This window comes from Heliconius melpomene, chromosome 11 (assembly GCF_056956725.1).
Source record: "Heliconius melpomene rosina isolate 202511_hmr_F chromosome 11, ASM5695672v1, whole genome shotgun sequence".
NCBI lineage: Eukaryota > Metazoa > Arthropoda > Insecta > Lepidoptera > Nymphalidae > Heliconius > Heliconius melpomene.
Genome location: NC_140399.1, coordinates 11437859 through 11460482, shown reverse-complemented (window position 1 = coordinate 11460482; position 22624 = coordinate 11437859). Strand labels below are relative to the sequence as shown.

The following is a 22624-nucleotide window of genomic DNA, read 5'->3' as shown; positions in this document are numbered from 1 at the left end:
TTGTTTTTTTTTTTGCATCGTTTTAACGGTCCGTTAAAATTCAATAAGCATTTAAAGAACGTGATTGTATAAAAATATAGCATATAAATATTAAATAATCGACAAAGAATATAAGCAGATTATTTAAAAACAAGGATATATTATATATGTATATTATAAGTATTTTTTAAACTCTATTTATTGAAAATATTTTATATTTGACACGAACTAATCATTATGTTAAACGCCATCTATTGTCTAGTAGACTAACTAAGCAAAGAATATAAGTTACGACAAAGTTAAGTAGTCGTTTTATCGATAAAACATATAAAAATGGACGACCCAGAGAAAAAAATAACAGTCCTTTGCCTAGGGCCAAAAGGTTCTGGAAAAACTACTTTATTGAAAAAATTGCAAGACGCCGAAGGTATAGATTACACTTACAATCCAGTGCCCACAATTGGCACTAATATATTCGACGTTAATTATATTAGTAAAAATGGCAAGAAACAAATTCTATCTATCAGAGAAGTTGGTGGAGAAATGGCTCCTTTATGGAGCAATTACTTCGATGGAGTTGAGAAAGTAAGTATGTATTCTTAATTTCTTACGAAATGACATACTTTTTTTGGAATTTCTAAGTATGGGAAAAATTTATTACATATTTAGACAAATATTTTATTGGAAAATTTGTGACATATTTTACGTACTTGAAACCATGCTGGTGGAGGATTTCAATATTCTTTTCATAATATGAAAAAAAGTGGTATAAAAAATGGAATATATGATGAAAAAAATATAGATATAAGTAATTTTTAAAATTCAAAAAGTGGAATTTTATTAACATTTGTTAATAAAATTCCCATTCACGAGTCATTCACGAGTCGTATAATATTAAAAATTTATTTTTAAGCTTCATCAAGAGAAAAATTATTGCCAAAAATATTCCCAAAATAAATCTTATTTCATTTATAGGTAATATTTGTAGTAGACACTTCAAATCTCTGTCAGATATCTGCTGCCGCTGTGATGCTGTACACGCTTCTCACAGAACCTAAACTAAAAAGAGCTAAGGTTTAATAATTTTATTTTCCAATTTTAAATATAAAGTTTTTTTTATTAAATATATTCAATTGTGTAAGTTAATTTACACAACAGTTTAATTTATTATATTACACTATAATAATTTTTAAGGATGTATAAATTACTGTCTTTTACATTTTAAGAATCTCCTTAATATGAAAATATATTAAATCAATCAATGCCAATTCAAAAAAAAGTCTCAATTTGCCAAAATATTTTACTCCATCGAGTGGAAATCGAACATGTCGTTACAGTTACATATTGTGCCACTGCGCCACGATAACCTCTAAATATAACCCTACAACATTTATATTTTTCAGTTCATTTTAGTATTAAGTAAAATGGACGCAGCATACCGTCAAATGCGAAACGAAGCACTTTTAATGTTGCAATGTGCAAGACTCTCCACTGAACTACAAAATGCACCGATCATTCTAGAAGCTTCTCCTTTAACGGGGGAAGGCTTGGACACCCTACGCGCACACATATCGGAAAACAAACGTTTCACACCAACTAATTAAATATTCAAAACCATATTACGTTTCATTATCCTTGACCTACAAAAGTAATTTAATGCAAATTCAGGTAATGAGAGATGAACAGATATGTAAATTATTGCGAATTATGTGATAATAATCTAGATGCAAGTTTCAGAATTCAGCCTTTTGAAATTGTTTTTTTTTTTAATTATTACCGTTTTAAATTAGGTCCTCACTCATTTTATTTATTAGTTAACATAAAAATTTGAATAACTTTATGCTTTATGCTGTATGCCTAAAATAAATTTATCATTGATTGTAGATTGTAGAATTGAATTGTACAGATTTTGAGAATATTACATTTATTGTTATTTTATAATAACAGCACCATCATTTATTTTGTCTATGGTACAAGCACACTTTATTAATTTTGTTTTTGACAGCATAATCCATAGCCAAAGAAAAAACGTAAACAATATTAATTGTCAAATTTCAAATATTGATTTGTTTACATCATACATTGATAAGTTAATTTTAAATATTATTCATATATGAAAATGGATATTTCAGATATTTCTAAACTATGTCGCAGTTGTATGAAGGAGGTAGCATCATGGGAAAAAGAAAATTTTAACGCTAACGCCGTCGAAATGTTTTGTTTTTGTACTAATATAAAGGTACTACACTAAAAACACAATTTTTCTATTTGCGAGGTGCAAAAGTAGAAAAGTAACATATGAATAATGTATATACAATAATGATTTCAGATTACTGACGATGAAAAACTTCCAAAACAGTTCTGTTACGACTGCATAATTAAGGTCGAATCATGTCATACATTTATAAAGGAAGCGCAAAATGTTAATATGACTTTGAAAAACATCGTGTCGCGATGTGAGAAAAGTGTTATAATAAAACCTGAAACTACTAAAACAATAGAAGATTCTAACAAACTTAGATTAACTTTACCAGATTACAAATTATCTATTGGTATTAATATTGATGAACATATTTACGAAGATATTAATATTGATAATAATTGTAGAGAAAACTTAAACACTGATACAAGGCCTCTGCTATCTACGACTATACTTAATAATGAAGCTGATAAAAATAATGCAAATGAGGACACTAAAGGAGATTCTACTAAGAATATATGTACAATATGCAGAAAATCATTTATTTCTAAGAAATGGTTTCTAAAACATATGGAAAAAGAGCACTCTGGTCAAAAATATAAATGTACATGTTGTCCAAAATGTATGTTTTTATAACTTTATAATTATTTCATTTAAAATTTTCTCTCATTGCTATCTGAACCAATGATAGTTGTAGTGATAATTATGACCTCGGAGCATGATTCTTCAAATTATTATTATAGGTGGTAGAAAAAGGTTAACAATGAGTGAATAGATTGTTGTGACATAAACTCTACTAAAAAACATTTGTAACTGCTAAATTACATTTTCATTAAGATTGTATTGTCAATAATATTTCTATTATTTAATGATAAGTATATTATGGAATCATATTTAATTTTCATAACTGTAAATGCAACAGTTGTGGGTGCAATCATCCACAAGAATAAATCATTGTCATGTCATTGCTCTGTCAGGACAAAGAGCTTTGTGTTGAGTACTGATACACACAATGTTTCAAAATATTCCAGAATGTGGAGCATGAGTGTCCTGACACTAGATTCTCTCTACTTACCCTGCTTTATATTGAATGCCTCTTTAAGCTGAAAAAGCAATAAAAATTTTATAGTATGAAGTCATACAATGTCCTACTTATAAATTCAAATTTATTATAGCATTTTCAAAACCATTCCAACTCGCCTATCACACGACATCCCATACAAATGAAAGAAAATTTTCATGTGCCACCTGCGGCAAAAGTTTCAAATACAGGAAACAACTGACTATTCATACAAAAAGTCATTCTGATGTCCGACCATACGCCTGCGACCAGTGTTCAATGAGATTTAAGTTGAAAAGTGTATTGAAATGTCATATGAAAGTGCATGACGTTAAACAGTATTTGTGTTCGTATTGTGGGTGGAGTTTTGGGCAAGGTGAGTGAAAAAATATTTAATGACTTCATTTTTTTGACAAATTGAAAAAAATACGTTAAATATTTTTATGTACGTAACTTTATGCGCGGTCATAAATACCACCCTCACAAGAGATGCCGTTTTTAGTCATAGATTATAATTTATTAATGAAAATATCACTCTCAAGATCAATCTCAGAGTTGAGTAGCTTATAAATACAGGCCTTAGAGATCGTCTTGTGTCATACAAAGCCAAAGGTAAACTCTAGTTTTCATTAAAATTGTGTCTTTTTCAGCTTACAACCTACAAGTACACTTACGTACACACACGGGAATCAAACCTCATGCCTGTTCGCAATGCAATTTTCGTACGGCCGCTATTTCGTCGTTAAAACGCCATCAAAGACGACACAGCGAGTCTAGAGTATACGTGTGTAGCCATTGCAGGAAGGGATTCTATGATGCTAGTGGATTGGTATGTTCATGTTTTTTGCTGCAAGCTTTATCACGCATATAGTAGGGTATCCAGAAGCAACTCAGTGTTAAGACACTCCTACTTTCTAGATTTCTACTTTCCGCCGTATTTTTGACACAATGCGAGTGTAATGGCGAAACTTAATGACTCGTTATTGTCTTGGTAACAAGAAATTAAAAGCGAGGAAATTCAATCCCGGAGGATTGATCCCACACGGAAGTGGCAACCGAATCAACACCCGTTGCGTTTAGTCAGATAGTATGCCGCTGCGCCGCAATGGCCGCAAATACTATTTATTCAGTTTATAAATTAACTAGCGGCCGGCCTGCTTAAATTTATATTTCAGTTAATTTATCATTCATCATATTAAGTAAAGTCACAGTTCAAAATTAGAGTCAAGTTTTCCCTAGAAAGTATCTAGATAAGTCTATGACATCTTTACACTTTCATATTTATAATATTAGTAATAATAATAAGATATACGTAATATGCGTGTATGTGTGTGTGCAGGCGCGCCACACTCGCACGCACACGGGCGAGCTGCCGTACAAGTGCCCGGGCTGCGCGCGCGCCTTCGCCGACAGCTGGAAGCGCAAGACGCACCTCATGCGCGCGCACCGCCTCGCGCTCGCCGATATACCGCGCATGCGCACAGACGGACACGCTATCGCTTAAACTGACAATACTGACATAATAATAAAAAGAACTGAACTAATAATTAATACGTAAATGCTTCTATCAATTCCTTTTTTCTCTCAGCTTCACGCTGTATCCTGCATATAGAAGGGTAGGCAGAGAGAACTTAGTGTTAAGACACTTCGTTCCCTACTTTTACCCAATGGTTTTGAAAATTAATTCCCCTTCCTTCCTATTTAAAAAACAGAGAAGAGTGTCACTCTTGCCCAAATCTTGCACAATTTCTATTGTACGTCATCGTCAACGAAACTTATAAATGTTAAACTTAGTTTGTGTACGTATGTACTCATATCGAGTAAAATGAAATGCAGTACAAATTTAAGCTTACAATTACAATTCCAGTTTTCGGATTCTTCCTTTATTTCCGAAGTAAATTCCCACTTGTTGCCAAATTTCATACAAATTACGGCATAATGATGTAAAACGTTCGTGTTTTTTAATTGTAGAAACTTTATTTTTCCTGTACTCTAATAGAATGTACACCTAGATATTTGACCATTATTATGAAAAATAAAAACAACAACGTCACAAAATTACGTCCTCGGACTCGGTCTAATCGGTTTTTACAAATCGAAGACTGAATAAAGTCTATATTAGCAATGCGACGAAGGCAAGGAAATCATTATGTACAAAAAAGGTATATATTTGTATTTATTTTAAATAAATAAATAGATAGTCATTCGTTATGTCTCTGTAATTTAATGTTTATAGTTTAAAAATATTTAATTAAGATATATAATTAAATTCTCGACTATATTGGAATAGAGCTGTAGAGCTGCACAAAAATTCTATTTGTGTTATACATTATGAAGGGAAGGAAGGAAATTTCATTTAAATCACAATGAGTGACTATTCGAAATTGCTTAAATTTAAAGACCGTCGTGGTGCCTGACATTTAACGCGACGGTTGTAAAAATATGGCAGAAATTTGGGATCAGTGTCTTAAATAAAGCCTGCTATGAATGAAGCTAAAAACAATGAAATAATATCACACAATATCAGTATAAGTGATATACAAGAACTTTTTTCAAAATTCTATGGAAATTTCCCATAAATAACAAGTTTTTGAGTATAATCATTTTATTCTTTATTAATTCTAAGGTTGTAATTGCTATAGAAGTATGTACTACAAGAAGTTGAAGTATATAATATAATTTACTATTCATACACATACTATGCTAAATGAATATTTCTTATAAATATTATTTGGTCTGGAAGTAACATTATGCTATCAAAGCACAATAGATGATGATAATGAGTTGGACTTAAAACAATAATTATATGATTTAATATTCAATTTAAAACATTTTTCAACGATAGTAAGTTAGATTTTTTTGTTCTTGTTTTATTTATTTTTTCATTTAAATATAGCACCTTCCTTTATTTTTTTAAAGTCAGTTTTATACTTTATTATAATAAGCCTAACCTTACCTTTATAATAGTATTTTAATTAAATTGAGTGAAATGTTATTGTAATAACAACAAATATATCAGTAAATAGTATAATAATATATTTCATAATATTTTTTTATTTAATTAAATTTGGCGCCAAAACGTTCTAAATGACATAAATATTAAATACTCTGTCTAAGCACATTAAATGTTTATTACAGAAGACATGTTTACTTTAGAAGTAAAAGTAAAATAATTCTATTATATTATTTTAACAGTTACACAACAAAATTTATAAAGTAATTTGTACATTTTGTACTATATTCGACCATTCCACTTTGGAAGGCACTAAGTAGAACGCCGGAGCTACCTTCTGACCGCATGGACATTTGCAACCTGCAGAAACAAATATATATATATTTTTATAATCTTATTATTTTACATTTTTTTATATGATTCTAAATATTTTTTCATTAAAAGCTCTACAGAGTTTTTATACATAGACTAATCGAAACCTATAAATATTTTAATAGCATCCATAACCTATAACTAATAAAGCAATAAGGTCCATAAAGTAGGACAGGTCAGGATCTATAGGAAAAAAAATAAAAAATATTGGTAGTAATTTCTAAAATCTATAAATTTTATGGATTTTTTATCGTTAGCAAATAGATTCACGAAGACAGTCCATGTGGAAGGTAAATAACTGAGAATGAGTGCTGGTGAGGTACTTCGGAAATCAGCATTGAATCCGATCCTACATACTAAAACTCATGGGACTCCACTACAGTCATGGGTTTGTAAGAGTTATATACACACTGGAATAATAATTCGCAATAGGAATAACAAATAAAGAATAAAAAATAGCATGACAGTCTAGCCAAAACTTCATAAAGCTTAAAAATTTCCAAACAAAAATAATTGGAACCCAAAAATATTTCAACATACCCATTGAAATATTTTTAGGTTGAACATTAACCAAAACAACCCAATTAACGATATAACCCAAAAAGTCTACACCCGTAAATATTTCAACGTACCCATAACCCAACTGAAGCTTCCTATTTTATTGGCGCACTTGGGGCAGTTGAGCTTGCCCTGTGGCAACGTGTTCACGTCCCTCATCCACGCCATGGGCTCTATGAAGTACATGAGGCGGCAGGCGTTGGGGGCGTCTGCTCGGGCCACGCTGCTGTCTATTAAATTGGTTTCGCTGTAGCCATCTTGGATCTGGAATGAGAAAATATTAAGATATTATAAAAAAAGGTTTGAAAAGAGTTAGGTATATTATTACTTTTACTTCACTGTATACTTCATAATTATTATACGAAAATAGATCGTCTGTCATAAAATAAGGCAGCCAGTTGGAGATAAGTATATATGTATAACCAATAAACAGGATAGGCAAAAGGAACCTAATGTTAAGACATTGCATTCCTTACTTTCTGCCCAATATTTTTTTGGAAATAAAATTCAAAATTCTTATGAAAATAGTAAAGTAAAAATAATCGGGGACGGGGAATTGGTCGTAGAACGTAGATATTTAATTTCGAAATAGATTGATAGAAGTGTATAGCTCAGTGGTTAGAGCATTTAGACAAGATTTCCTTGATGTGGATGGGGGATCAAATCCCGCTACGTCCAAACTTTTATATATAATTTAAAAATTAAGAAGAAACAGCACCTGACTAGACCCTTCATCACACTCCAAGCTATTCTCACTCCTCCCAGGACTACTTTCCCCCACATCCTGTTCAATACCATCCATAATTTGACAAGCCAAACTCTTCAACTTCTCAATCAACAACTGTCCGTTCTCAGCGCAGTTTAACCCTGTGAGCTTACTCGGTGGCGGTCTAAGATTCTTCTTGGCCAGTTCCACTTTGATTTCTTTGGGCAAGTGTGGTATAATGTTGCTTTGACTAGCGACGATTCTGCGACATTTTTTGCATCTGTATACTATTGGGTCTGGCCGCTCTCTTATCAGACCTGGGTCCGGTTTGATTAGATCTGCAAATAACTGTGGCAGGATTTTGACTGAAATAAAAAAAAATATCAGCTTCACGCTGTATCCCGCACACGGCAGGGCGGGCAGAGGGAATCTAGTATTAAGACACTCCCGTTTCCCACTTTCGAATTTTTCGAGGCATTGCTTGTTGAGTGGCGGAACTCCACGCTGGGGTGGGGTGGCCTTGGTGCCATAGACAGAAGAAGAAACGGAAATATTAATAAATAATATAATATTTTATTCCCTCGAGTGGGGATCGTACCCATAATCGTCGCGTCACAGTCACACCCTTGTGGCCCTGGCCACTACTGCCTCTATATATATTTTAATATTGCAATGACGTGAATATATATTGAACTGATTTATTGCTTTATAATTATTACAGGGGCTAAGTTTATGGCTAATAATATAATTATAATATACTAGCGGACGCGCGCAGCTTCGCTTGCGTTATTAGGGGTGAATTCTAATAAGCCACGAAACATGTGTTTAATGAAATATTTTTAAGAGTCTAAATTTAAAATTTTATAATAATCGGTGGCGTTTTAAAGAATTTTCCATACAAACTTTCAACCCCTTATTTGCACCCTTAGGGGAAGAATTCTAGAAAACCATGAAACATGTGTTCAATTAAATACTTTTAAGAGTCTGAATTTCAAATTTTATAAGAATCGGTGCCGATTTAATTTTATTTTCATACAAACTCTCAACCCCAATTTCATTCCTTTAGAATTAAAATTTTTCAAAATCCCTTCTTAGTGGATGTCCAGATTACGAAAGTAAACATCTGTCCAAATTCCACGTTTCTACCATCAGCGGTGCGTCTTACCTCAGTCAGTGAGGACAAGTCCTTTTATATATATAGATTATGTGTAAATTTTTAAGCATGTGATCAAAATTAATCAATATAATAATTAATTTTACTTATTTTACATGAATTAAAAGAAATAATAATATTTTAAAGTCAAACAACTATAAATTCACCTTGTTTCAACTTTTGTCCAGCCATTTTCAACCTAAACTGTTTATACCTAGGGTCATCCTTATTGATCCCATAGCACATATGGCCAAACAACTTGAGTTGTGCCACGAAACCTATGTTAGGTCCTATAAAACGTCTTTTAGTTTTCACTAAGAGAAATGCATCTTCATAGCAAAGGCTGTATTTCTCCATTACATATGCTATTACAACAGCTGCTGATCGGGATACACCAAAATAACTGAAAAAGTTTATTTTTATATTTAAAAATACTAATATTAAAAAGCTACTCGCTGTATCCCTCATATAGTAGAGTAGGCAACTATGTGGTAAGACTCCGTCCGCCACTTTTCGCCGCCGTTTAACACCGAGCTATAATTCACTCCCCGAGGTAGGAATTGAACCCATATTAGTTGCAATTAAGGTCACATGTCATGCCGCTACACCACAACAGGCTCATAATGCTAATAAATACTTATTTATATATGATTTAAAGGTAGTTCTGCATATCTGCACATAATATAATTTCGTCTATACAAATATTGATGTGCTTGCATAGTATATAAGTACATATAGTTGGATTAGCGTTAAAATAGCCAATATATACTTATGTAAGTATATATTGGACGACGTTGTCTATGTTGCGTCAGCAAATTCAGCTCCTCACAGAAGGCTACGATATGCAAGAAGCATGCTCCCGAAGGAACATTTTACTGTTTCATGGATTGCCCGAGACTGCAGATGAACGCCCAGAAGCTGTAGTGTTGAATGTGCTTCATGATAAATTAAAATTATCAAATATAGACAGTTCTATGATTGATATATCACATCGCCTGGGTACGATAAAGAGTAAGCCCAGGCCCATACTGGTCCGCTTTTCTAATTTAAAGTCAAGAAATTTAGTTTGGAATACCAAAACTTCCCTTAAAGGTTCCAGTGTAACAATGTCAGAATTCTTGACAAGACCAAGACAAGAAATCTTCAGTGCAGCTAGAAAGCATTTTGGCATTAAGAATTGCTGGACGGCTGATGGAGTGGTTATGGTGATACTGCCTGACAAAAGTCGCAGAAAGGTGGTAACAGTACAGGAACTTCAGATCCTTGTCAGCAATCATCCCCAGCCAATTAGTTCCAAAGATCCAAAGCCTTCCAGGGCTCGTCGGGGTGTTAAAAACGTTAAATAGTGTGCTTACTACTATATTTTCCTATATAAGTAGTTATAGTTTCTAGACCTTGTATTTGTGTTAAATTTATCTTCTATACTTCATTAATACTCAAATCTCGTTGGCGGCTTACGGACGACTTTTCCATATCTTGTTTTATTAAAATCTTTTCACTTAACACATTTTATAAACGCACCACTACAAAGTGTATACATTTGTTTTGACGATCACACGCGAGTAACCTTTGTAATTGCTTTGTAACTACTAACTTGCATTGTAATTGTATTATAGTCGTGCCGCTGACGTCATACTGTTAGCTAGTTCGGATAGTCGTAGTTCGGTAGATGTGTATGATAAATGTATGGATAATCGAAATATATATACTTATATATATGTATGTATGTGTATATGTATTTATATATGTGTATTGTGTGTATATATATTTTGATAAGGAATAGTATAGGTTTAAATGTGTTTTACTTTCATTGTTCTATTAAACAAGGTACAAAAAAGATATTATATTTATATTGCTTGTAATAATATATCATTGTACTGTACCAAACTTATAAAGTTACGCTTATTGTTGTTTACATTGTGTGTGTTTGTTTACACACAAACAATAATGTGGTTTTTGGTGTTGTTAATATTGTAATTTAGCATCCTCTCTTCCGAACTGCCAGTGAATGTGGGTTTGATTATATTAAAGTTTTTATTTTTGTATAATTATTGGTGTTACTGTAAACAGTAGCCGATATTAATATTTATTATTTATATATTTGATCTATTTTAATTATATATTTTTATCATTTTATATTTGTTCTTATATAATTTTATTATTGCTGTAAGTATATATATACATATATAAAGTTCATAAATTATGTCAGATATTGATGAAGCCTTAAAGGATAATTATTTTACATGTTCCTCGTCTGAAAGTTTTCATAGTGTAACAACTGATGGTAGTGATTTGGGAGTTAGTGATTTTTCTTTGGATTGTAAACTTCAATCAGTATTCAATGTGAGCTCTTGCTTGAATCTGGTGCACATCAATGCTCAAAGCATACCAGCGCACTACACCGACCTTCTTGTGTCGTTTAACAATGTACCCGTCGACTGTATCTTGGTCTCAGAGTCATGGCTTAAACCTTCTCTCCCTTCTTCTCTTTATTCCATTTCAAACTTTAATCTCATCAGAAATGATCGTATTAATAAAAGAGGCGGTGGTATCTGTATTTACCTTAAAACTGATATTTCTTATAAGATCTTACAACATTCTCCCAATGAATACTCAGCCAATTTAGAATATCTCTTTCTTGAAATTAATTGCCGCCATACTAAAGTCCTTCTTGGTGTTGTTTATAGTCCCTCTATGAATATTAATTATTTCCATACTTTTGAAATAGTTCTTGAAAGCCTTGTCTCTTCTTATGAACACACAATCATTATGGGCGACTTGAACACTTGCCTTCTAAAACAAGACTCCAGAGCTAAAAGGTTACAATCTTTAATGTCTTCTTTCAATCTCTCTATTCTTACCCTCTCTGAAACACATTTTCCTCCAAATTCTGATCCCTCTTTGATTGATGTCATTATGGCCTCCAAGCCGGAGAACGTACGTGTACATGGTCAACTGACAGCCCCCTTCTCGTACCATGACCTCCTGTTTGTAAGTTACACTTTATCACTACCTAAGCGAAGAGGCAAAGTGTTAATGCGTCGTAACTATAAGCATATTGATCACGACTCGTTTGCTTCAGACGCTAGTTTAATGGATTGGTCTCATTTTTATTCATCTTCTGACATTGACGAAAAAGTTGACATTTTTAACAATAACTTATTATCTTTATTTAACGCTCATGCACCACTTAAACCAGTCCGTTTTAGACGCCCGCCTGCCCCTTGGCTAACTTCGTACGTAAAGATAATAATGAAGAAACGCGACAAAGCCAAGAGAAAGTGCAAGTGGCACCCGAGTCCAGAGAATGTTGCTGTCTATAAAAAGCTGCGAAATCGGTGTAACAGGTTGTGTAGAGATGCAAAACGCCGGTATATAACTTCCTGCATTGATAATTTCTCTCCTTCTCAAACTTGGAGATTCTTTGAGTCACTAGGCGTGGGTAAATCTCGTAACATTTCTTATCAGTCCATTGATTTGAATTCTCTAAATAGTTACTTTTCTACTTCCCCCGTGCGTATGGCCAAATCCAATAAAACTTTATGTCTTCGAAAACTGGCTCAGGCCACCCAGCCTAACTGTGATCCTTTTGCCTTCCATGAAGTGACAGTAGAAGAAGTTAGAAAGGGTATCGTATCTATTTCCTCTAAAGCTGTTGGAAGTGATAACTTAAGTCGTGACATGTTGCTGCTAGTGCTACATCTTGTAACTCCTATTATTACTCACATTCTAAACTTCTCATTCGAGTCAAAATCTTTCCCTACTGCCTGGAAAAGTGCACATGTCCTTCCGTTACCTAAACAATCTAATCCTATTCATTTTTCACACTTTCGTCCTATTTCTATCCTTCCTGTCCTTTCGAAGCTCCTTGAGAAATCAGCTTTTCAACAGCTTTCTAACTATTTATTCCAAAACAATCTTTTAAATACATTCCAGTCCGGCTTCCGTCCATCACACAGTACATGTTCAGCGTTAATTAAAGTTACTGATGATATTCGTTTCGCGATGGATAATAAAAAATTAACTATACTTATTTTACTCGACTTTAGTAACGCGTTTAACTCTGTGGATTTTGATGTGTTACTTGGTATCCTTTCCACACTTAACATCTCTCCTGCTGCCACTGAATGGTTTCGTTCTTATCTTCGGGGTCGCAAGCAAAGAATCTACACCGGAGAGCTTTGCTCTGACTGGGTTGATTTGGTAACTGGTGTACCTCAAGGCGGCGTACTCTCTCCTCTGCTCTTTTCCATTTTTATAAATGAAATTACCAAAATCCTATCTTGTCAATACCATCTCTACGCTGACGATTTACAGCTATATAGACACGCCACTCTTGAAGACTTAAACACTGCAATTTTGAACATTAACACTGATCTCGCTCATATTAGCGAGTGGGCGACTTTGTTTGGCCTTCTTATTAACCCCTCCAAATCTCAAGCTCTAATAATTGGTAGTAGGCAACTACGTGCTAGAGTAGATTTTAACACCTTACCTTGTATTAAATTAAACGAGACAATAGTACCGTTGTCTGATTCAGCAAGAAATTTGGGTCTCATAATTGATAGCCAGTTGTCGTGGTCTGCGAACATTAATGTAATCAGTAAACGTATACATTATTCTTTGCACTCTCTTAAACGCCTTCAAAATTTTTTACCCATTCGCACTAAAATCATTCTTGCTCAATCTCTTCTTCTGCCACTGCTAGATTACGCTGATGTTTGTTATCCTGATGCTAATGAAGAGGCTCTCGACAAACTTGACCGACTTCAGAATATGTGTATTCGCTTTATCTTCGGATTACGCAAATTTGACCACGTGTCTGATTTCCGTCGACAACTGAATTGGCTTCCTGTGCGTTTACGTCGTAACCTGCACATTCTCACTTTGCTTTTTAACATTTTAAAGTCATCCTCTCCTCCTTACTTAAGGGAGCGTTTTCAACTGACACTTCCAAGTGAAAGACCTGTACGCTCATGTGTAACTCAAAGAAAGCTTGAGTACCCTATATGTAATACCTTTTTCTATGAAAAATCCTTCACAGTTCAAGCAGTGCACTTATGGAACTCACTACCTAACTCTATACTGTCGGGCAATCCATCTCTAAATACTTTTAAAATCAAACTAAAACAACATTTTCTTCATCTTAATTAGAATCTTTAGTAGTCGCTTTGTCTTTTTCTTTATTAATTTTCTTTTTCTGTTTCAACTCTTTTATGTCATTGTATATATTTATATGTTTGTATGTGTGTATGTTTGTAAAAGTATATTTATGTAGGTATAGGAATATTGATTAATATTATGTATATTTGTATGTAGGTTTATTATTATTATTATTATTAACATAACATTAAAATACCGCACCCGAATTATTTCTTATAACATCTCATACATTCAAGGGTTTCTGGTAGAGATCTCTATTAGAGATAAGTTATCCTTTGTACACTTTTTTACCTGTTGTTTTAAGTTTTCTGTACATTCTATCACGTGTGGTACATAAATAAATGAAAAAAAAAAAAAAAAAAAAAAAAAGATTTTAAATAATCTACATGCAAATTTGCTACTATTTTTTTTTTTTTTAATTTTCTTGTATTGTAATTTGCTTAGCTTTATTTTTGACCTCTCCTATAGAATTTATAGTAATTTCAAAATTGTGAAAAAAATGAGAAAGTAAATATCAATATTTTACCAGTGTACAAGAACTGTTCCTCCTTTGGCAATGGCCTCTTTAATGAATCCATTGCACTCTGGTAAGTGACTGATTAAATCCTCCTTGGGTACATCTGCCACTAAAAATAGCAAAAAAAAAAACAAATTTTAAAAAAGTATTTTTTCCAAAATTATTTATAGCATCACTGATAGAGGCCACTGTAGTGCAGAAGCACTGACTATGAACCTGATGGTTCTGGGAACTATTCCCACTCAGGGGTATGAAATATTTAATATTTTGTAGGGAATCCTAGTATTAGATTCAATCTACAATGTCTCTTTATCACTTCATCTACCAAAATAAGGAAATCAAAGTAATTTATAAAATCATTGACCCAAGTGGGGATCTACACCATAATGTTTACAACCAGGTGCTTGCTGCACTACTACATTTACAATATAAAAGCAATTTGACTTACATTTCATAAATTTGAATGTAAGATTGGTCCTATCTAGTATACTTCTTGGCAGTGGCACCAGATCTATTGTAAGGATGTGTGTTACTTTTAATTGTTCTAAAGTTTTACAATCTCTTGCACAGGCTAAGTTACCTAAAATCAAAGATTGTTTATAAAATTAACAATGAAAGCTAACAGAAACAAGAAATCTTGTTAAAGGTTTTTTCAATAGTTGTTTTAATGTGAAAATCAAAATAATATTAATAACAACAATATGAAGTATACATCTCAGTAAACCCTACCTAAATATAAACCATCATCTATAAGATCTACACTGATATCCAGATTTTCATCATCTAAGTCTCTTGTATCAGCTGCATGGATTTGGACGTCCGCAATTTGTTTTGCCATTTAATCTATAAAACTGAAAGCTATTTTAAAATTAAACAATTTCACTTGATTATTAGATAAAATTTTAATATAAATCAAGTATCCAAGAATTAATTTATTAAAACTACGGCAAACACTAACTTACCAATTTGAGGTAGAGAAAAATCAATACTAGAACAAAGATTTCATATATATCACAAAGTACGAACAAGATACTTGTAAAATAAATGTACACAATGCTTAAGAAATAAACTGAAAGGAAGCACAATATTAATAATACATATATACAATAAATTAATAAAAATAACTTTTAATTTTCCGAATCGTGTAAATAGAACGAATGCCCGCGCGAAATGTAAATTTAATATTTGTGACGTTTGACAACTGTCAAGCGCTAACTGTCAAAGAAATGTATTGACGTTACTCGAAACGCCATATATCAAGAATTCAATTCAATGTTGTTATATTGACGTTATCTATTTTACCTGATCTAAAAAAAATTGTGAATATGTTTTAATTAAAAACTCAAATAGAAAGAATAATATTGTATAGCTTGATTACTATGACTTAATTAAAACTATAAAATAATATTTTTTTATAGTTAAATTTGGAACGTATGAGGTAAATTAACTAACTAACTACTACTAGGTAAGTATAAAATCCATTATATTCATTATTTATTTAAAATTTGAATTAGCAGCCTTTTATTTTATACAATAGAATTCCTTTCACTTATCAATTTTAATAAGCTTTAACAGTTGTCCGAAAAAAAAATTAAGGTAACTGGGTTATGTAAAATGCGTATGTATTTTGTTAACAAAATAAGTTTCTTTAGGAGTTTTAGAAAGTCAAATATGTGCATGAATTTATAAAAAGATGGTCTAGTTGTTTTAACACGAGAAAAGACGACCTTGAATCATTTAAATACAAGAAGTTTAATTCCTAAATACAATTATTTATTATTCATCTCATACTCTGAGTCTAATAAAAGAAAGACTAAACAAGCGTCCACTGAAGAAATGTTATATTTGTAGACTTTCGAGATACGTGACTGGTTTATTAAATTCCCTTATTTATTTTTACTTTTTTTTTTACTTACTCATTTTTCGCATTTATAGAGATGGCATAACATAATTTGAGGCTGGAGGAGTGCAGCAGTTTTGAGTTTAACTTCCTATGAGAGGACCTCCCCGGTCTGCTCAAACTAAAGGCTAGCAAGGAGCAATATTAAGGGAGGGAAATTTCACAAAATTAAATAGCAAAATTATAACAAATATCTTAACCTAATTAATTTTTAAAATTCAAATTGTTTCATCACAAATAAATTATTTACATCAGACATGAAACAGTATTGTTGCTACACAAACACATATGATTATTCATATTGTATAACACTATAACTTTTTTGGTTATCCAATGTCCTAGATTTGATGTCAAGGCTTTTGTAGCTGCAACATGCGCCTGGCTACTTTTTAAAAAGGTGTAACAAAAATTCAAAATACTGTTTCTTATTATTTTTACAAATGTAACTTTAGGTATAGGGCACGGTGCGTAGAAACGCGTTTAAAACAATTTTTACTGCAAATTGATATTAAAATTTCTTATTCCTTATGTCCCACTCCCACTTTTCGCCGAATTCGCCTCGATACCAAAGCGAGTAAAACTAATATATTACCTACATAAATATTAAATTTTCTCAAATCGAAGTCACACCCTTGTGCCTGTGCACCAGGACTGGCCTCTAATAAAATTCTGCTTACATGAATTAAAAATAACTGACGAAAAATCTTTTAAAGAGAACCATCTATTCTATATATAAAAGGACTTGTCCTCACTGACTGAGGTAAGACGCACGCACAGCCGTAACCGCTAATGGTAGAAACGTTAAATTTGGACAGATGTTTACTTTCGTAATCTGGACATCCACTAAGAAGGGATTTTAAAAAATTATAACCCTAAAGGGGTGAAATAGGGGTTGTAAGTTTGTATGGAAAAAAAATTAAATCGGCACCGATTTTTACAAAATTTGAAATTTAGATTTTTAAAAGTATTTAATTGAATACGTGTTTCATAGTTTTCTAGAATTCTTCCGCTAAGGGTGCAAATAAGGGGTTGAAAGTTTGTATCGATTTTTTTTAATCGGCACCAATTTTTATAAAATTTGAAATTCAGACTCTTAAAAGTATTTAATTGAACATGTGTTTCATGGTTTTCTAGAATTCAACCCCTAAAGGTGCAAATAAGGGGTTGAAAGTTTGTATGGAAAAATCTTTAGATCGCCACCGATTTTTATAAAATTTGAAATTTCGACTCTTAAAAATATTTCATTGAACACATGTTTCATGGTTTATTAGAATTCACCCCTAAATAAGCTAACGAAGCTGCGCGCGTCCGCTAGTATTTATATATAACGAAAGGATGCTTTATTGTTATACGTTAGTTAAGTAAGTTCCTGTCACCTATGTTAGGGTCATTGTTTTAGGTCAAAGTCATAATTTTGTAAATATAATAAATATAATATCGTGAGGTAACTTTCTACATATTCTTGTATAATCACGGTGACGCAGCGATTTGTGCACTTTCGCAAGTTTTGTCTGTTGCGAGTTACATTGGTATCCATTTGTGTGTTTAATTTAATAACACACCATTTCAGACGTTACAAATTTATAAATAAGTATATATAAAAACATAGAATTACAATTGAAATGTGATCAATTGTGTTCTGGAGTTCAACATGTACCTATATACTTACTACCTTCAGCGCAAAATGTTAAAATGTTACTTTGACATAGTTGCGTACAGTTAATTGTCGAATATTTAGTTTATCCTATCGTTTATTATAAAAAACAAACAGTTAAAATTAACTGCTATGTGCGAAATACTACGTGAAGCTAAAAAAATGTTATTTAATACACCGAGACAAGTCGATATAAGACTTGCAGCATCACCCTCATGGTTAGGAGATGTATACAGGTGACAAAGTAGATTAAATGGAAGCTCCTAACATTATGTAAAATAGTGTACAGCATTCGTCGATAAATGGACTCTACAATACAAGGAGAAATTTGCAGTTTTCCTGATATTAGCGCGGTCACGCAAAAACTTTAATATATGGTTTTAGCCAAAGCACTCTTCAGCTTTATAATATCAGCAATGATATTTTTTTGACGTCATAGCGTCTTGTGGATGGCCGCCGCTACACGAACGTCAACGCAGTCCCACAAGGGTGTGCCTGTAACGCAACAGTTGTGGCGATCCCCACTCGAGGAAATAAAATATTTAAACATAGGTATATTTTCATTTCTTCGCTCTGATGTCGAGGCAAAGCGCAGCGTTGAGTTCCACCACTCAACACGCCATGCCTCCAGAATTCGGCGAAAAGTGGGGAACGGAGTGTTAACACTAGGTTCCCTCTGCCTACCCTGCTGCAGGATGCAGCGTGAGGCTGATTTACTACAGGTCTATTTATTTTATAAAGGTATACAATTTTATAACGCGTTATCACGTAAAATTAACCTCCGCAAACCAATTTCACAGACAGCCGGTAGTATTTAACCTAAAATCATTACGAAATGATGCTCCTTACGTAAACAACACTCAGAAGTGGGTTTGAACCTGGATATACGAAAGTATATTTTTTTATGATCACGCAACGTTTAGGACTTTCCAACAATAAATACTTGAATCGTTATGTGGTAACGAGGAATATGATTTCATAAATTCATATTTTAACTTTGTTGTAAAAAATTAGTGTTGCGTTGCGTTTTCGAACGTATTTTTTTATGTCTTATATAAGGGAATTATAACCATATACGTTTGGTTAGTTTTAATATTATTGATGTGATTTGGATGTCTTAGTTTGGAAGTTTGGTTCAGTTTTTTTTGAGTAGAAAAAAAAAATCTGATGTCTTTGGTCTTTCTGGCGACCGCATAGGATTTATGTTGTAATATTATTGTATTTTTTTAAGCACATTGAAATTGGAAGTAGGTCAAAATAGCTTTGCAAGATTTTCTTACATTGATCGATAGCAGCCATCTATCATGTCTATAGACATTGGTGAAGTTAAAATACACCAATAAAAAACCAAAAAAAATACAATCGTCTATTTTATAGAGAAATAATGCCAATTATTAGCTATTTACTTATAATTTTTGTTTACAACTGAAATTAATGTAACATATTATTATCTTTTTATTTATCAATTTCTTCCATTGTTATCCGGCCTTTATGATGACCGGATTTTGATGACGTTCTGCTAGCTGCAAACTGTCATACAGCTATAATAAGCTTTATTTTAGCTTCACACTGTCTCCCACATATAGCAGTAGGCAAAGGGAACCTGGGAACCTAATGTCAAGACACTCTGTTTTCCATTATGTTATATTTCGTTTCCCACCTTTTGCTATATTTTTGAGAAAATAAAATATTACATATTTTATTCCCCCGAATCCAAAGCCGTCATGTTTACAGTCACACACTCAAGTTACTCACGTCGGCCTCAAATAAACTAATACCAAATAAGCCTAAAGAAATGAAAATAATTTCAATATTTTATTATCATTCCCCTGGACTGTGTGACTAATGGATAATTAACGTAAACCAATAAGTATACTTTTTTATTACTTTCTGGACCAGGCCTAGGCCTGTAGGGCCGCGGCTGTAGCGCTTTAGATAATGATGATGATGATTTAAATTTATAGCTGTTAACATAATTAGGAAACATTTTAAAACCCTGCTTATAAAAACATAATAATGGTGAAAGAAAAATAAAAAATAAAATGCTTTGTCACTCCTTTTATTATCTCAATTTATTGAATTGTTTTCATTTTGATTTATTAATAAGAGAAATATGTAATATCTTGAAATTTGGGCGATACAAGGAAAACAGAGTGTCTTAACACTGCATTCTCCCCGCCTTACGTGTTAAAAGCAAAATAAACGTGTAAAAAGTTGAATGTAGCTGGAAACCGTTGCAACTATTTTATTTTATTATAGAACCTATTTTCATTTATTTCTTAAAACGCAATGTCATACACTTGCAAAATAAAAAATACCCACTTTGACGAACATAGAAATTACTAAACAGGAACTGTATTCGCACTCGTCGCTCGAGGCGTCGCGAACACATAATGGGCGAATGTGTCATATTGTGTAACAATATTAGACTACACGCTTGATGGCATCTTTTGCTGATGATGGAGTGCTTCGTGCACTTCCTTGATTTATTTACGTATGCATATCTTTTACTATTTGTTCGTTATACAACAGAATATGATATGTGTTACTTTTATATAATGTATACATTTTTTACTATATCAAACGCTTCACGCTGTATCCCGCACAAAGCAGGGTAGGCAGAGGGAACCTAGTTAGTTAGTTAAGACACTCCGTTCCCCACTTTCCGCCGAATTTTAGAGGCATTGCGCGTTGAGTGGCGGAACACAACGCCGCCCTTTTCCTCGACACCAGAACAAAGAAATGGAAATATAAATTAGAAACAAATATTTCATTTCCTGGACTGGGGATCGAACCCAGAACCAGTCGGCTTACAGTCACACTTTCTGCGCCACAACTGGCCTCCGAAAGAAATGAAATATCTCTGGTGTCGAGACAAAGCGTGGCTTGGATACGCAATGCCTCCAGAATTCAGTGGTAGATGGGGAACGGAGTATCTTAACACTAGATTCCCTCTGCCTACCCTGCAGGCTGTGTGCGGAATAATACAGCGTGACACTAACAAACAAAGATTAATACTGGCTATACTTATTTAATGTTATTTAAGCGAACAACTCAACTGGGTTTTCAATTTATAATTTTAACTGTAAGCTAGATAATAAGCACACGCATTTGCATATAATCTTTAAAAAAAACAAAAATAAAGACGAACTCCGGTGCTCTAACTAGTGCTAAACATATCATTGAAGAAAGTATAGTAAGCCGAGACAATGGTTTCGTAACGACGGGAGCGACAATTAAAGCGTATAAACCCTGTATAATGATTGTATAAGATATTATGTAACAGCGTGCATTCCCTTTGTGAGCTCTGAGATTATTATTTTTTTTACAAACATCTTATGTTTTTTATGCAGATTTAAATTTGGCAAAATTATAATGAAGTTATAAGATTTGACTTCTCTGCCAGAAGAGGTGAGCCGTGAGCACAGGGGCACGAGCGTGTGACTGTAAAAACGACGGGTTGTGGGTTCGATTCCCACTCACAGTAACGAAATATTTGTTATTTTCATTTCTTCGCTCTGGAGTGGAGGCAAAACGCGGTGTTGAGTTCCGCCGCTTAATATGCAATGCTTCAAGATTTCGGGGGAAAGTGGAGAGCGTAGAGTCTCCTCATTGGGCTCCCTCTGCCTACCTTCATACATGCAGGATAGAGGGTGACGCTAAAAAATTTACATTGATATAATATATTTTTTTACGTCGTGGTGCCCCATAACGTTTTTAGTAATTGTCTGGCACTCAGCACCGCGCCTTGCCTCACTACCAGAGCGTAGGAGTAGTGGGAGAGGAGAGGAGTAATTTTAAATATTTAATTGTGTGGAAGGGAATCAACACAATGACAACTTGTCGCGGCCCACAGTTGTGCCCCAGCGCTACGACAGGCCTCAACAAGCCTAATCTATAATAATATTATTATAAAAATATAATCTTATAAAGAATAAATGAAAGTTAAATAGAAAACCAAATTCACACGTAGCACAAGAGCGAACAATATCAGACATTATCATAAACTTACGCGAAGTGTACGAACTTACGAAGTGTCGGTTGTGGGAAACACATCTCATTCACAGTTTTTAGAGAAATTTGTTTACTCTAAATGTGTCATTGAAAATTGTAGAAACTTGAGAACGTAAAATAGAATGCACATATGGTGTATTCCAGTTTATAAACTTGATTCCGCTTTTAAAATATATTAAAGTAAATTATATAACTTTGAGGAGAGTCGTGGCACCGAGGCACAAAGTCGGGCTGTACACGTGACAGTTTGTGGGCTCCCATTCGAAAAAATAAAATATTTAATATATCCATTTTCTTCGCTCCGGTATCGAAGCAAAACGCGACGTTGAATCATGCCACTCCACGCAATACTTCCAGAATTCTTTGGAAAATGGAAACGAGAGAGTCTAAACACT

The 22624-nt window shown here is 33.2% G+C and overlaps 4 protein-coding genes across 8 annotated transcripts; 3 read left to right on the top strand and 1 right to left on the bottom strand.

Annotated features, from left to right (window-relative positions):
* Window positions 1–257: 257 nt before the first annotated feature.
* LOC146534922 (ADP-ribosylation factor-like protein 16) lies at window positions 258–1583 on the top strand. The gene is made up of 3 exons (XM_085193170.1): window positions 258–564; window positions 955–1053; window positions 1383–1583. The coding sequence occupies exons 1-3, from the start codon at window positions 313–315 to the stop codon at window positions 1581–1583; spliced, it is 552 nt and encodes a 183-aa protein (XP_085049296.1). The 5' UTR covers window positions 258–312.
* A 386-nt stretch (window positions 1584–1969) lies between these two features.
* On the top strand, window positions 1970–5445 carry LOC146534921 (uncharacterized). Its single transcript, XM_085193410.1, has 5 exons — window positions 1970–2218; window positions 2309–2801; window positions 3355–3615; window positions 3890–4068; window positions 4579–5445. Exons 1-5 carry the CDS (start codon window positions 2093–2095, stop codon window positions 4741–4743), a joined length of 1224 nt encoding a protein of 407 aa, XP_085049536.1. The 5' UTR covers window positions 1970–2092; the 3' UTR covers window positions 4744–5445.
* A 389-nt stretch (window positions 5446–5834) lies between these two features.
* Window positions 5835–15854, bottom strand: LOC146534919 (dual specificity protein phosphatase MPK-4-like). Of its 5 annotated transcripts, none has more exons than XM_085193405.1 (8): window positions 15624–15854; window positions 15391–15519; window positions 15110–15241; window positions 14671–14770; window positions 9149–9384; window positions 7841–8193; window positions 7197–7386; window positions 5835–6552 (listed from the first exon to the last, which is right to left on the bottom strand). In XM_085193405.1, exons 2-8 carry the CDS (start codon window positions 15497–15499, stop codon window positions 6449–6451), a joined length of 1224 nt encoding a protein of 407 aa, XP_085049531.1. In that variant the 5' UTR covers window positions 15500–15519; window positions 15624–15854; the 3' UTR covers window positions 5835–6448. The 5 variants fall into 5 exon arrangements, with proteins under 5 accessions (XP_085049531.1, XP_085049532.1, XP_085049533.1 ...); XM_085193406.1 differs by having other exon boundaries at window positions 15391–15512; XM_085193407.1 differs by having other exon boundaries at window positions 15391–15504.
* LOC146534920 (uncharacterized) lies at window positions 9468–14513 on the top strand. Its single transcript, XM_085193252.1, has 2 exons — window positions 9468–9472; window positions 9760–14513. Exons 1-2 carry the CDS (start codon window positions 9468–9470, stop codon window positions 10325–10327), a joined length of 573 nt encoding a protein of 190 aa, XP_085049378.1. The 3' UTR covers window positions 10328–14513.
* Window positions 15855–22624: the final 6770 nt, after the last annotated feature.